General features: G+C 42.1%; 1 protein-coding gene across 2 annotated transcripts in view; it reads left to right on the top strand.

Moving 5' to 3' along the window:
• Positions 1-13,266, top strand: part of LOC117973969 (collagen alpha-1(I) chain-like) — a 76,863-nt gene extending 63,597 nt beyond the window's left edge. The window contains exons 39-67 of one of the 2 annotated variants that reach the window (XM_059005428.1): positions 87-140; positions 421-474; positions 767-820; positions 1,183-1,290; positions 1,929-1,982; positions 2,487-2,594; positions 2,817-2,870; positions 3,053-3,106; positions 3,367-3,420; positions 3,779-3,832; positions 4,490-4,597; positions 4,881-4,934; positions 5,181-5,234; positions 5,655-5,708; positions 6,032-6,085; positions 6,287-6,340; positions 6,454-6,507; positions 6,630-6,683; positions 7,046-7,099; positions 7,287-7,340; positions 7,745-7,798; positions 8,121-8,138; positions 8,296-8,349; positions 8,564-8,626; positions 9,033-9,198; positions 9,881-9,987; positions 10,454-10,534; positions 10,996-11,190; positions 11,747-13,266. In XM_059005428.1, coding sequence (XP_058861411.1) covers positions 87-140; positions 421-474; positions 767-820; positions 1,183-1,290; positions 1,929-1,982; positions 2,487-2,594; positions 2,817-2,870; positions 3,053-3,106; positions 3,367-3,420; positions 3,779-3,832; positions 4,490-4,597; positions 4,881-4,934; positions 5,181-5,234; positions 5,655-5,708; positions 6,032-6,085; positions 6,287-6,340; positions 6,454-6,507; positions 6,630-6,683; positions 7,046-7,099; positions 7,287-7,340; positions 7,745-7,798; positions 8,121-8,138; positions 8,296-8,349; positions 8,564-8,626; positions 9,033-9,198; positions 9,881-9,987; positions 10,454-10,534; positions 10,996-11,190; positions 11,747-11,902 — 2,136 coding nt within the window. In that variant the 3' untranslated portion in view covers positions 11,903-13,266. The remainder of the gene's footprint in view (positions 1-86; positions 141-420; positions 475-766; positions 821-1,182; positions 1,291-1,928; positions 1,983-2,486; positions 2,595-2,816; positions 2,871-3,052; positions 3,107-3,366; positions 3,421-3,778; positions 3,833-4,489; positions 4,598-4,880; positions 4,935-5,180; positions 5,235-5,654; positions 5,709-6,031; positions 6,086-6,286; positions 6,341-6,453; positions 6,508-6,629; positions 6,684-7,045; positions 7,100-7,286; positions 7,341-7,744; positions 7,799-8,120; positions 8,139-8,295; positions 8,350-8,563; positions 8,627-9,032; positions 9,199-9,880; positions 9,988-10,453; positions 10,535-10,995; positions 11,191-11,746) is intronic. The other variant, XM_059005429.1, reaches the window with a different exon arrangement.
• Positions 13,267-13,512: the final 246 nt, after the last annotated feature.

Genomic DNA, 13,512 nt, shown 5'->3' with positions numbered 1-13,512 from the left:
GAGTGAAACCCAAAAGGGGTCTCCTGGATGTGTGATGAACACCATGCATCTTTTCTTTCTTCTATTATCTTTTCATTCTGCTTCAGGGCAAAGAAGGGCTGGCCGGGGCTGAAGGACCAACTGGGGAGAGAGGAGAGAAGGTAAGAGAGGAGAGGCGAGTGAGAACGACCCATCTGAAAGTTTACTGTGCTACACTTTGCGAGGCTTTTATCATGCGGTGGACTTTTTAGAAACCTGTTATCACTGCTTCAGCCCGACTCAAGGCTTGTGCTGGTGTTCACCTGCCTACAGGAATCTGGGCTCCTTGTCCTTTCTGCTGATAGAGTTCCCCAGTGCATTGGGCTGTTGTTTTTGTATCTGCTAGGGATACTGGTTTGCCACGTGAATCTCTATTAATATCCGGTCTGTTCTCCTCTTCAGGGTTCGACCGGGTCACCAGGGGACATGGGGACTGCAGGTCTCGACGGGGAGCAGGTGAGCGGGATTCAGTTCCAATAAGTGCTTAAGTTTCGGCTTGAATCAGTGTGGCTTCTGTGCCTGTATCATTATCTTTATAATTCAGTTATCCGTTTTCGTGTTTACTGACACATACCGATGTGCTTAATGAGTGTAAAGTGGGCATGTAAAGTCACACATCTCCCTCTCTTTAAAATAAATACTATTAAATGCAATTCCCTTAAAGACTAATGGTACAATCACAGTATTTAACTGCCAGAAGTGATATGTAAAAACACATTTACTATTTGAATGTGTTTTACTGTGTCAGGGGCCTCCCGGACCTGCCGGTGTTGAGGGCTCTTCTGGAGTGAAAGGGGACCAGGTAGGAACACGTCAATTGATTATTTTATGCATGCTGATTTTGTTTTGTTTTATTAAGACATTGTAGCACCGGGCTGTCCAGTGGAAGCCTCAGTAGAAGCAAGAACAGTCAAACTGCTAACAAACTGATAGCAAACTGATTTTTAAACAAGCAATGTTTAATGCACTGAAAACTACTTTTTTAAAAAAATATCTATTATTTGTTTGGCTGTATATTACCAGCATGGCTTCTTTAACCTAAGGACTATGAAACCCTCACATTACAGATCATTGATTTAGCAGAGTGATTCACAATGGTAATGATAACACCTTCAGCTGTCACATGCACTATATAAAATCACACATTTCTGTTGGATCTGGCAGGGAGATGCAGGGCCATGTGGGAAGCCAGGCACTAAAGGTGCTGCCGGGGAGCCAGGGCTTCAGGGGCCCAAGGGACTGGAAGGAGACCCGGGAGAGATGGGAAAAGAGGTGAGAGGATCAACGCACACAGGTCCCGCTTCTAAAAGCTGACCACTGTAAATCTCAAAAAGTGAGAAGGCACAGCAGTCCTATACATGAAACCCTGAGAGCACATACAAAGCGACTGGATCAGCGGTGACACAAATCCGCCTCCGCTCGGACTCCTTGCGTTTCAGTGATCTGCGCAGCTATCTTTGGAACCAGCACCATGGCAACGAACACCACACTGATTGGGTCAGCTGGGTACACCGCAGCGCAGAGTGAGAACTGTGAATTTGAATCTAATTGCACAGCGTTTCTCATTAGCCAGGTAACGAACAATGAATCCGCTCGCCTGGCTGCAAGAGATTGCTTCAGCCCAGAGCTTTCAGCAATTACTGAGCCAGCTTTATTGTTCTTGTTTCCTCGGTGCTTTTTTTTTTTTTTTCCTCTTCATTAAATTGCCCCGAGCTGCATCAATGTTGCATCACTGCCCTAGCCTAGAAATTGCATTCAAGCTTCATGGAGAGGACTTGGTGACAGTCAGGGGAGTTATTCATGTGTTGGATTCACCGGGCATGATCTGCTCAGTAGTTTTGGTTAGGGAATGAGAAACAGTTATTCATGTCTTATGTGGGCCGTTTCCAACCCCATGCTCTGTTTTTAAGGGGGAGGTCGGTGATCCAGGTGACATCGGGGATGTTGGCCCCAAAGGTGAAAAGGTAGGGGGAGCAATCTGTATTGACAGCATGGTACTGTACTAACGCTTAGTATGGGGCTGATAAGTGTGTTGCAGTTCCAATCATTTATCAGCATGATAATGCATTATGGACATGGTTTCAACACACACACTGCATACACAGTGGATGCGATGTTAAAGTGGAGAACTAGATAAGGAGATAAAATCTGAATTCTTATAGGCAATAAAGATTGATCAAATTTAAACAAATACACAAATATTTCAACAGTATTTAAACTGTTCAAATGATTACTGCAGCCTGATTTAAAGTTGCAACATCAAATCATTTAATAAGAAAGGTACATCCATGATTTTGGAAGCTATTTCCTTTGTCCTGGAAATTTATACCAATGAAACAATGCCTCCCAACAAAATGCTTTGCAGAGCAGCTGAGTCGGGTACAGTTGAAACGTTTGCATGAAGCCGTCTCCCCCTCAGGTCTGGTTCACTAGTGTTTTGTAAAGTTATTTCATGTGCTACTCTGCAGGGTGCGGTGGGCTCCATTGGACTTCCAGGGCAGCCTGGACCTGCGGGGATTCTGGGAGAAAGGGGAGAGAGGGGGCCGAGAGGAGAGAAGGGCCATGCCGGTCTCCTGGTGAGTGACCACTCAACTTCAAGACACACATTAGAGATGCTTGCATTACAGCACACCATGGGCTACCTTCTCCAAGCTATTTACTCCATATCGTCATTATAATATATTTCCAGAAAGAGGCGGTTCTAAGAACTCCTGATTCATTGCAAAGTTCCATTGGGACTGGTGGAGTTGTGCAATCCATTCTGCTCATGTTTGATTCTTGTTGACATTGTTTTCCAGGGTCAAGTTGGATTGATGGGGGCAACAGGTCTTTCAGGGATTCCTGGAAAAGTGGTAAGTATTAAAATATTACCCTTGTGAAAAATCATTCTCAAACTCATACTCATTTTTAACACACCCAATTAAACTTTGTTGCACATTGTAATCATGCGCTTAAAGTTGTCTTTTGTAAATAATTAGTGATGAAATAACAATCACTGTAAATGAGCCCTGGAATTGTTTTTTTTTCTGCACAGGGTGAACCGGGGGTGACAGGATTGCCCGGGCCAGATGGTCCCAAAGGAGAGAAGGTAAATAAAAATTAAAAAAAAGACACAAATACCAGACAAAATAACAGCTGTGCGTTGACCTGTAACTTGCACAAATTACACTGAAGAGTCGTTTTAATGTCAGGATGTTGCTTGAGCCTAGCCTTGCTTAAAGCACTGTAATAGAGTAACTTGGATTTTATTTTTGACATAGCAGTAATCAATTATACAAATTGTAGTAGGATTCAGGAGTCTCAGATACCCAGTGGATACACTATTTCACACTTGTGTTTTTATTGTAGGGAGATCTCGGATCTGATGGTAGAACTGGGCCACCCGGCAGCCTTGGACCGGAGGTAGTGCTTTTAAAAAAAAAAAAAAAAAAAAAAAAAAAAAATGGTGTTCATTTTTTGTTTTGAACTTCCCTTGACCTAATTTAAACACCCGCTGCAAATTCTCAAGCAAACTTGTTTATTGTTATATTAACATGCGATATTTATTATAATAATAATTATTATTAATTATTATTATTATTATTAATAATAATAATAATAATAATAATAATAATAATAATAATAATAATATATATTTTTTTAAATGCAGTGTTTTCAAAGCTCTTTTTATTTTTGTTGCATTAAACAGTTCGCTCATTTGTACGATCTTTACAGTACTGGGTATGTAGATTTATGGAGGCTGTTTTATCGTGTGTTCCAGGGGTTCACTGGTGAAGACGGGAAAAGGGGAGACACAGGAAAACCTGGCCCTGTTGTGAGTCATTTTTATACAAGCTCCGAGCTGGGCGGTTTACTGCACAATCACATAACCCTTTATATACAAGCTCCGAGCCGGGCGGTTTACTGCACAATCACATAACCCTTTATATACAAGCTCCGAGCTGGGCGGTTTACTGCACAATCACATAACCCTTTATATACAAGCTCCGAGCCGGGCGGTTTACTGCACAATCACATAACCCTTTATATACAAGCTCCGAGCCGGGCGGTTTACTGCACAATCACATAACCCTTTATATGCAAGCTCCGAGCCGGGCGGTTTACTGCACAATCACATAACCCTTTATATGCAAGCTCCGAGCCGGGCGGTTTACTGCACAATCACATAACCCTTTATATACAAGCTCCGAGCCGGGCGGTTTACTGCACAATCACATAACCCTTTATATACAAGCTCCGAGCTGGGCGGTTTACTGCACAATCACATAACCCTTTATATACAAGCTCCGAGCCGGGCGGTTTACTGCACAATCACATAACCCTTTATATACAAGCTCCGAGCCAGGCGGTTTACTGCACAATCACATAACCCTTATTTTCTTCTGTAGTACACCCACGTGACTCCAGTTATTTTCCTTCCTTATTTGTATCCCTGCTGTTTTGGGTAAAGCTCAACTCTTGCCTGTTTTAGGGTGCTCCAGGGAAACAGGGACCCCAGGGTGCAGAGGGTCCAAAGGGTCTGCCCGGGCCTGAGGGGGAAAAAGGGGAGCCCGGCGAAAAGGGGGGTCCGGGAGCGCAGGTAAGGTTGGCAGGATTCCGATTCCTACTTTTCATTCAATTTTAACACTCATTGGACCCTATCACAAAGTTCAGGAAACCCTTTTTCAATCGTTTTTGAAAGAGGGTCATTAGTTTATTCTCATTTTTTTGAAAGCACTGTTGAACCTAATGTTAAACACTTCATAAAAAAACATTCCTTGAAGTATTGTGAATAGGAGGCACTGTCCTGATTTTTATATAGTCTCTCTGACACACTTTTTTAATAGTTTCACTTTGTCACACGTGTATTTTCCGGGTTCTAGGGTCCAGAAGGTCCACCCGGTATTAAAGGCCCAGCAGCCGTACCTGGAATTGAGGTAATGAACTTGCTATGATTTTCAAGAAAAAAAAAAATAAAAATTAAAAAAATCAACCCCACCCTGCAATGTGAAACACACCATCGGAAGTGTTGAAAAGTCTGTCTCCTAGATTTGGTTCGTTCAGATGCTATGGTTGAATGTTTGAAGTCACGGATCAGATCACAAACCCCGTGTTTTTTTCTTGTCAGGGCTCACCTCTCTGTGCAGTAAAGTACCTGACTGTCCATGCTTGTTTTCATTCAGGGTCCCCCAGGAGAGGTTGGGAAACGGGGGGAGGCAGGACCGCCAGGCCCACCGGTAAGCCTCACTTCAATTCCTTACAGTCTGGATCAATCACATGTGTCCAAAGAATACACACAGCACCAGGGGTGGGAATACGACTTCTACTGCATAGCAGTTTCACCCATAACAGGATCACAGTAAAACCAGGAATGGAGCAAACTGCTATGCAACGGGAGTCTGTTTCCATCCCTGCAGCATTATTTCTCATTCAGCAGACACTGTTTTTTTGCACACTCTAGCACAACAGACTGAGGAGTTTGCATATCAGCAATATTACGTACCGTATTTAAAATGGATTGATGTTGTTCCACTAGGAAGGGTTTTGTAGTATAATGTGATTACTGTAATGTGAGTGTTTTGAGGTACCCTGCGTTTGTGTGCAGTGCACACCAGTGTGTGACAAACATCTTGTCATTCCTGTCTTTGTCATCATAGGGAGCCACTGGTAACCCAGGCCCTGAAGGACGAATGGGACTGAAGGGAGAGAAGGTAGGTCATCCCTAATCATTTTTAGGGTGGGGACAAATGACGCACTGTAGGCATGAACTGAAATGTCCCAAAAGTGCAGTGAGGCTTCTTTCCATTCTTAAACAGACAGTTGCCTTGTTCCTGTGCAATCTACCTATTAGATAAAACCTGTATGTAAACAAGTTGCTAGCTGGAATCACGTTGGGTTTAATTTAGACGGAAGTGCACGCAGGTTCAGAAGCATTGATTCCTCTGCACCCCATTGAGTCTGGTTTGTACGGGTAAGCTCTGAAAGAGGGGAAGCTCAGCTGACTCAGTGTATTGTATTGTAACCTGTGTTTCAGAGTGAAGACGGGACAGACGGTGATCCAGGGGTGCCTGGAAACCCTGGAAGGGGGGTAAGTGTATTCAAGGCTATATCATCACATATCGCTGCCCAGTCAGGGGGGCTGAAGCAGTCTCCCAGGGTGTATCAAATGGTTCCCACAGCGTGTTGACGTCTTCTTTTTTTTCTGTGCTTTTATACTGGTGTGGGATCAGCAGCGTTCGCTGGTTTGAAAGGGAGGATTCACAGCGTGCATCATTTTAATTCCTTTCAGGGTAAAAGGGGTAAAGCCGGACCGAGGGGATCGAGAGGAGCCAGAGGGGAGACGGTAAGAGATGTTTTAAATGTGCAATTTCATTTTTGAATTCTGACTTCCAACCCCTTGAGAGCCTTGTCCAGGTGTACTGTAACGGGGTTCTGTTCTCTTTACCTTTTCATCAGGGTGTTAAAGGAGAGGTGGGGCCAGAAGGGCCATCTGGAAGACAGGGTCCCTATGTGAGTTACGCAGGGTTTCGGTTTATTATAGAGATGCTGCATTTCTATGCAATACTGATGACAAAATACTGCAACCCAATCAGCGTCGGGATTAAAACAAAACATCCCTCTCTACTCCTCAGGGAATCCCTGGTCTGAGAGGCGAAAAGGGGGTACCAGGACCGACAGGAAACAAGGTAAGAATTGGCTTATTCTCCTGTCTGCCCTACAAGTGGTTGTCTTATTATTAAAGGTTCCCTTTTGGGCCAATGAAAATGCTCCATTCACAAACATTACCAGACATCTCTGGTGAACATTCCTATACATCTACTGTGGCCTATCCACACTGCAGCATCCGAGGAAGGCTGCATTTGTCTGCTTGAATTGCCTTGTATGACAAGAGTATCTCTGAAGTTACAGATGATCTACACGGTTACCTGCCGCCTTGTTCTGACAGCATTTTAGGAGAAAACCACCCCTCCCCCCGCGCCCTGCATTTCTGTTTCTAAATGTAGCATTGTCTTCCTGTGATTGAATGGCATCTGCTTTTTATTGACAGGGTGAAAAGGGGGACACAGGGCCGCTTGGTCCCTACGGGGACAGAGGGTTCAAGGTACTGAAGTCGCTGTGTGTCCAATGGCATCTTAATAATAATAATAATAATAATAATAATAATAATAATAATAATAATAATAATAATAATGAGTACAAGCCTTGTTGCTGAGTCTACTGGTACCACGTCTACTGAAGAAGTTTGAGATGATAAACTGAAACTCCTGTTCTGTGTTTCTCTGTTCCAGGGAAGGCATGGGCCTGTGGGAGTACCCGGTCACACAGGGTTAAAGGGGGAGCAGGTAACATCCATTCACATTGATGTTAGATGATACACTTTGGGGTGAATGAGACTGGACTTGATGGGGGCTCACAAAAAAAAAAAAAAAAAAAAAAAAAAAAAAAAACTAATTTCAAATTGCTAGAACACATTACTTTTTTTTTTTTTGTAGCCACTCTGGCCCAATGGTAATATTGTAGCTTTTTAAAATTGAACTTTTGTTTCCTATAAAGTTTCTATCTGGAGCACAGTGCCACTCCTTGTCAAATACTGTAACTGCATTTTCCTGGAATGGGGATTTTACATAATTAACAGTGCCACCTGGTGGCCCACTCTTGAGAGTGACGCCTTGTCTGCACATCTCCATGCATGTGGTGTGGTGGGACCCCCCCCCCCGTTAATGGAGCTGTGTGCTTGTTTGTGCAGGGAGACATTGGACCAGCTGGCCCTTCAGGATCCTATGGATTCCCAGGGTTACCTGTAAGTGTTGTTTTATCACCCCTCTTTCAGTGCATTGAAAATGGCTTTGATTATTATAACTGAATTATTTGTCTTGGTTTTAATTCTACCCTGCTGTGGATGGAGCAGGAGGCCCCTTTGTTCGTGTGTCACATTTACAGTTAAGGCTGTGTTTATATAGAACTGCTCGCCCAATTGTGATGGGATTTACTGTACGCATACTGCCCTTTATCAGCTGAGCCAAACCTTTAGAACTGTAGATAACATTACTCATTTTGTATCTACGTTTAAATAATAATAATGCTACAACAATATGTCATTATTGCTTTTTATTTTATTCCAGGGTCTGTTTGGAGAAAAGGTGCGTACTGCACATCACACTTCTTAAAACATTTAAATCACACAAGCTAAGTTGTCACATACTGTAGTCAGACTCTTAAGATCACCCTTGCCTATTACGCTGACCCATGTGAAGAGTTTTTTTTTCTTAAGAATTGCATTTATTTTCCTATCCTTAGGGACCGAAAGGATTCCCAGGACAGCCTGGGCTAAGAGGAGGAACAGGACTACCAGTAAGTCGTTTTTAAACCCTTATCAGTGGGGTTTAAGCCACTAGCCAAAATGTTTGCGATTTCTCACCAGCACCATCTAATGATCTGTTTCTGAACTACAGTATCACTGTTTTCAAGTTATTGCGTGGTTCTGGATTGAGGGATTCATCTGCAGTTTTGATAGGTTAACAGAACATGTACTCAATTATATACATATGTGCATATTTTGTTTTAGGGGCCACCTGGTCTCCCAGGGCCTCCGGGACCCCCTCTGAACATCACGGCCGAGCAGTTAAAGGTAAATTCTCTATTAACCCTGTAACTTTTCTTTAAGAGATCAGTCATTTAGACTAACTGATCACCCGGGATACTGTAGAGAGATTCTGAAGGGCTTTTAGTTACTACAATAATTCCATACACCTGCCATGCACAGAAATACGTGTTACAGCAAATAAAGTTCTCTGTTTTGCATTCATTGCCTTCCAGTACTCTGTTATACTTGCACTTACATTTATGTGTATGATTATGCGCAGAAGATGTCCGATTTATGGAAATGTTTCATAAGCTATAACCACTTTTAAAAGGGTATCACACCACAGAGTCCAGGCCAGAATAGGGGGGTTACCACCATCATAAAACAAGAATCCAATATCCAATTTAGAAAGACTACTTCATTATTTTGTGTGCTTTCTTAAAACCCCCAGGTGCTCATGTATGTTTCTGATAAACCCAACTACCTGTTCATCTGGCACATTCTGGACAGCTTGCGCGAGGAAGTGAGGCTGCTGGTGGACGTACCCAACGGAACCAAAGACAATCCGGGGACCACCTGCAAGGAGCTCCAGCTTTGCCAGCCTCACCTCACCGACGGTGAGAACCGTGGGTCTGGGGGTGGGCATCACTGGGTTTGAACCCCATGTAACAGCGGGCAACCTGTCAAGCAACTAGTTTCATGGGGTACATTTACTTCATTTCTACCCATTAGCTCAAATCAAGATCGGGTGTTGTGTGTCCCTGGTATTGTAGCTTGAACTATTCACATAGGGGAGGGGAGAATACTTGCTTAAAAATGTCACCAAGTTGCCTTGGGGCGTTGAAGGCATTGCTAGGTCTATGAGGACGATTTTACCTTTTCAGTGGAGCTCTGTTCTGCATCCTGTCATCATTCATTTAAGTCTGCAGCGTGGGAACACTCTTCCAGCGTGGGTGACAATCCCGACACCAGTAAAACACAACTCTTGGACACACTGACCGTCTTTAGGGCAGAGTGTCAAACAGAAGTGTATTTATGCATGGAAGTGACTCTCTTGCGTACTTTTGGGATGCTGTTTTATTTAACTTCTGCGATCTTGAGAGGGAGAGGATAGCTCAATGGGCTCCGGTTTAATAAGTTGAACGTTGTTCAAAGGTTCTCGGACTTGGTTGTGTCTATCCAGGAGTAATGCAGCACAGCTTGTGTTGTGTTTAGTTTCTAAAGGCAGTAAACCCCTCTGGATAAGGCGTGTACGTTACAAAGCTTTTCTTTGCTAACACCCTGCGTTCTGTTCTGCAGGTTTCTATTACATTGACCCAAATCAGGGCAGCCCCGTGGATTCTTTGCTGGTTTACTGCAACTTCACAGGAGGAGGGAAAACTTGCCTGTCCCCTGTGCAAGATCAGGTATCTGAATACAGCATCTTCTATAAACACATTACCGCTCCACTCGATATAAACTAGTGTGTTCAGTAAGGCTGTAAAAAAAATGTAATAAAACAGCAGAATATTTATTAGAGGTTGAACCGAAAATGTACAGTTTTTATGATCTTGCATTGATTTGCACAAGCTTTCAAAAAGTGTAATCATGTGTAGCAGCTTGATGCATTGCAAAAGAGATGCAATAGAATACTGCAAGTGAAAATCCATGTAAAGCTATGGAAGTAAAACATGACCTATGAATACTAAATCAAGTCTGCTTTTTCATTGAAAATGAATCCAGTAAACGTTACAAAGAAGGGTTAAATGTTTCGCCAGTGGATATAAACACCACTTTAAGAATAATAATTGTAAGTTGACAGCTGCAGTCAAAGGTAGCTGTACTGTCTGTCACTTTCCATGGTGACGTATCTCTTCAACGTCCGCACTCTAGGTACCAGTGAGACAGTGGCTAAAGAATTACTCCACGGAAAACTCATTTGAGTGGCTAAGCACTTTGGATCAAGGTTTTCGGGTATGTAAATGGTTTGTTTTCATTCATTTGAGTTGTCTAAATTACAATATAACCCAAGCAAGTGAAATTACTCTGCTTAGTAAAGGAGGCACATTTTAGGTTAGTCTACAATTTAATTAAAATTCTCATCAAGGAGAAAAGAGTGGGCAATATTTCCGATGTTACATGTTCATTGGAGAATTGATTATTTGTGTAGCTGGTAGCAGTGTGAATTTGCAGTTTTTTTGATAAATGTATTAGAATGTGCATATGCTTTAAGTGAAACTATATGAAGAGACCCTTTAAAAAAAAGTTTAAATCAACAAAATGCAATTTTTAATGTGTTTTGCTTAAGGTCACAATACTAATGTCTGTAGGATTCTAAAATGAATTGCATTTTATAAGCCTGGAGTCCACAGTCTTGCAGTGCACAACATTAAGATAATTGAAAGGTTGCATTTTATTCATCTTTGTCTCCACAGTTTGAATACTCTGGAGCCAGTGTGGTGCAGCTGCGCTTTCTGAGGCTCAGCAGTACATTTGCTACCCAAAATATAATTTACTCCTGCTACCCAAATGCTTATTCCAACACTGCGCAAGGACAGACAGAAAAAGACATCAAGTTCCTGACAGACACCATGGAACAAAGTTATTTAGGGACATTAAAAGAATGCCTGGTACGCTATCCTAAACCTTTGTCTGTTTAAATTATATATATCATATAATGTTAGTGAGAGCTAGCACTGGCTGTTTCTTTTATGATGAAGCTCTGCAGACACTTGGCATTTGCAGGGATGAAAATAAGACTCTCATTGCATAGTAATTTGATCCATTCCTGGTTTTACTATGAGTTCAATAAGACACTCCTGAGCTTCTTACCTATACACTGAGGCTGATCAAGCCCCTAGTAAAACCTGGAATGGGTGAAACTTCTTAGCACTAGGTAACTCTACAGAAAAAACTATCCTTCCCTTGGATAACTCATTTTAATAGTTTGAGTTATACTGAGAAATAAATCAAATGGGCATATAAATACATATAAGAATATTAGATTTGTTTACTGCTCTGCAGTTTGGAGTGAAGTTCTCTTGCCTAGACCTGAATATCGGTGCACAGAGGTAGCGTGTGTGTAATGTGCAAGTGAAGCCACCACTGGGTTATGGGGGGTGTGTGTGTTAAACATCTTGTTCCGGAGTGGAAGTTACAATACTGTTTCTTACTTGCTTTCTGCAGCCCGAAGAGGAAGGCGTCGTTGTGACACAGGAAACCATTTTTCAGTTTGCCACTGAAGACATCCATCTACTACCTCTGAGAGACCTGGCGGTTTTTCACATCGGCAACGAGAAGCAGGAGTTTGGCTTCACAATCGGCCAAGTCTGCTTCAGCTAAACATGCAGCAGCATGAACAAAAAAAGGACAACAAAACAGGCGTTGGAGATTCTTTTTCTACAGAGAGAGAGAGAGACAGCCAATGATGGGAAACGGACAAGAGAATTCCATATGCAATGCAAATGTGTTTTCTGCTAAAAATCAGTGGCTGTGAAACGCTACTCCATTTTTATTTATGAAACTTTAATACACAGACAAGCATTATGCACCGGACTTGATGCCTTCAAGGACAATGGATGATGATGATGATGATGATGATGATAATATTAACGATGATGATGATAATAAAAGATTGTTTACAGACTTTTATATATAAAAAGGTGCTAATTTAATTATTGAATGTTTTCATGCTTGCGTATATGCTGGTGCTTTTTATTAATACATGGTCACAGCGGTAATGATTTGATTTTTTTTTTTTTTTTTTAAGCAACATATCTCTCAACTCGGGAATTTCCTGGAATTGAAGACCCTTTTTAAATGTACAGTTAAACCCGTCACAGCTTTAACAATGTGTCCTACATTTGTGGTACAGCTAAACTTTGAAATTAAAAAGCACCAGGTGGATTCTGATATAACTTCAGCCCCACAGTTCTCTTCTGCATGGGTGTACTGTACGCAGATCAGGGGTGGAAACTCTCACTAGAAACTCAGGCCTAGGTTTCAGAACTACCCTCAAAAAAAAAAAAAAAAGTTCAAGGAATCGATGTAGGGTGTCGATTTGTATTCAGCTCAAACATCTGATGTTCGCTGAATTCAAACGGATATTCAGGACCTCCTATTGCTCTGCGTTTGCAATGTAGAAAGCACTGTATCTAGAGCAAGGGCGAGCAACACCAAGGGGATTCCAGTGCATCAGGAATTGTGATGACCGGACCATTGAGACACAGATTTACTCTGTCATGCTTCGTCTTTGAAATGAGTCTCCAAGGGCTCAGACAAGCTGTCGTTTTACTTTCCTGCAAATACAACAGAAATGTACCTTCGTGCCACAGAGCCCCAGCCCTCAGCCCAGATGATGCCCTCATACAGTAGAAGCAGACCCTTGTTTCAAGACAGAGCAGGGTTTCGATATTCTATGCCAAGGTTACCGACCCTCTGTGAATGTTTCTTTCTAACCCACTGTCAAAGTTACTTTATTTCTTTCTTAAGTTTCTCACTTACGAATGTTCTAACTAACTTTACTGTCTTGATTTCTTTTTTTTCTAACTTAGTAATTGTTGTTCTTCATGCATTATTATGACTTGGATCTTCCACTGCGTTCATTACCTGCCTCTCTATAGGGGTGTAGCTCACAGCCAGGGGGGGCTCCCTTCTAAATAATAATAATAATAATAATAATAATAATAATCCTTGCATTGGAAGGACAGTTTTGGGGGGGGGGGGGGGGGAATTCTCATCCAAAAAAGATGCCCCTGCCACAGCACCCTGATCAACTCTGGTTGCCATGACTTCAAAAGAAATGCCATGACAACCAGAACACAAAGGCACAGCACAAATGGTGTTCCCTGCTCAACAGATTTTAAATAAATAAATAAATATAAAAAGAAATAAACTGATAAATAAACAGTAGAGTTGTGGTTCAGGCCTTGTCTTGTATGATCCAGTCTGCC

The sequence above is a fragment of the Acipenser ruthenus genome, chromosome 31, assembly GCF_902713425.1.
Source record: "Acipenser ruthenus chromosome 31, fAciRut3.2 maternal haplotype, whole genome shotgun sequence".
NCBI lineage: Eukaryota > Metazoa > Chordata > Actinopteri > Acipenseriformes > Acipenseridae > Acipenser > Acipenser ruthenus.
Note: the sequence above shows the minus strand (reverse complement) of the source record. Positions and strands in the feature narration are given on the sequence as shown.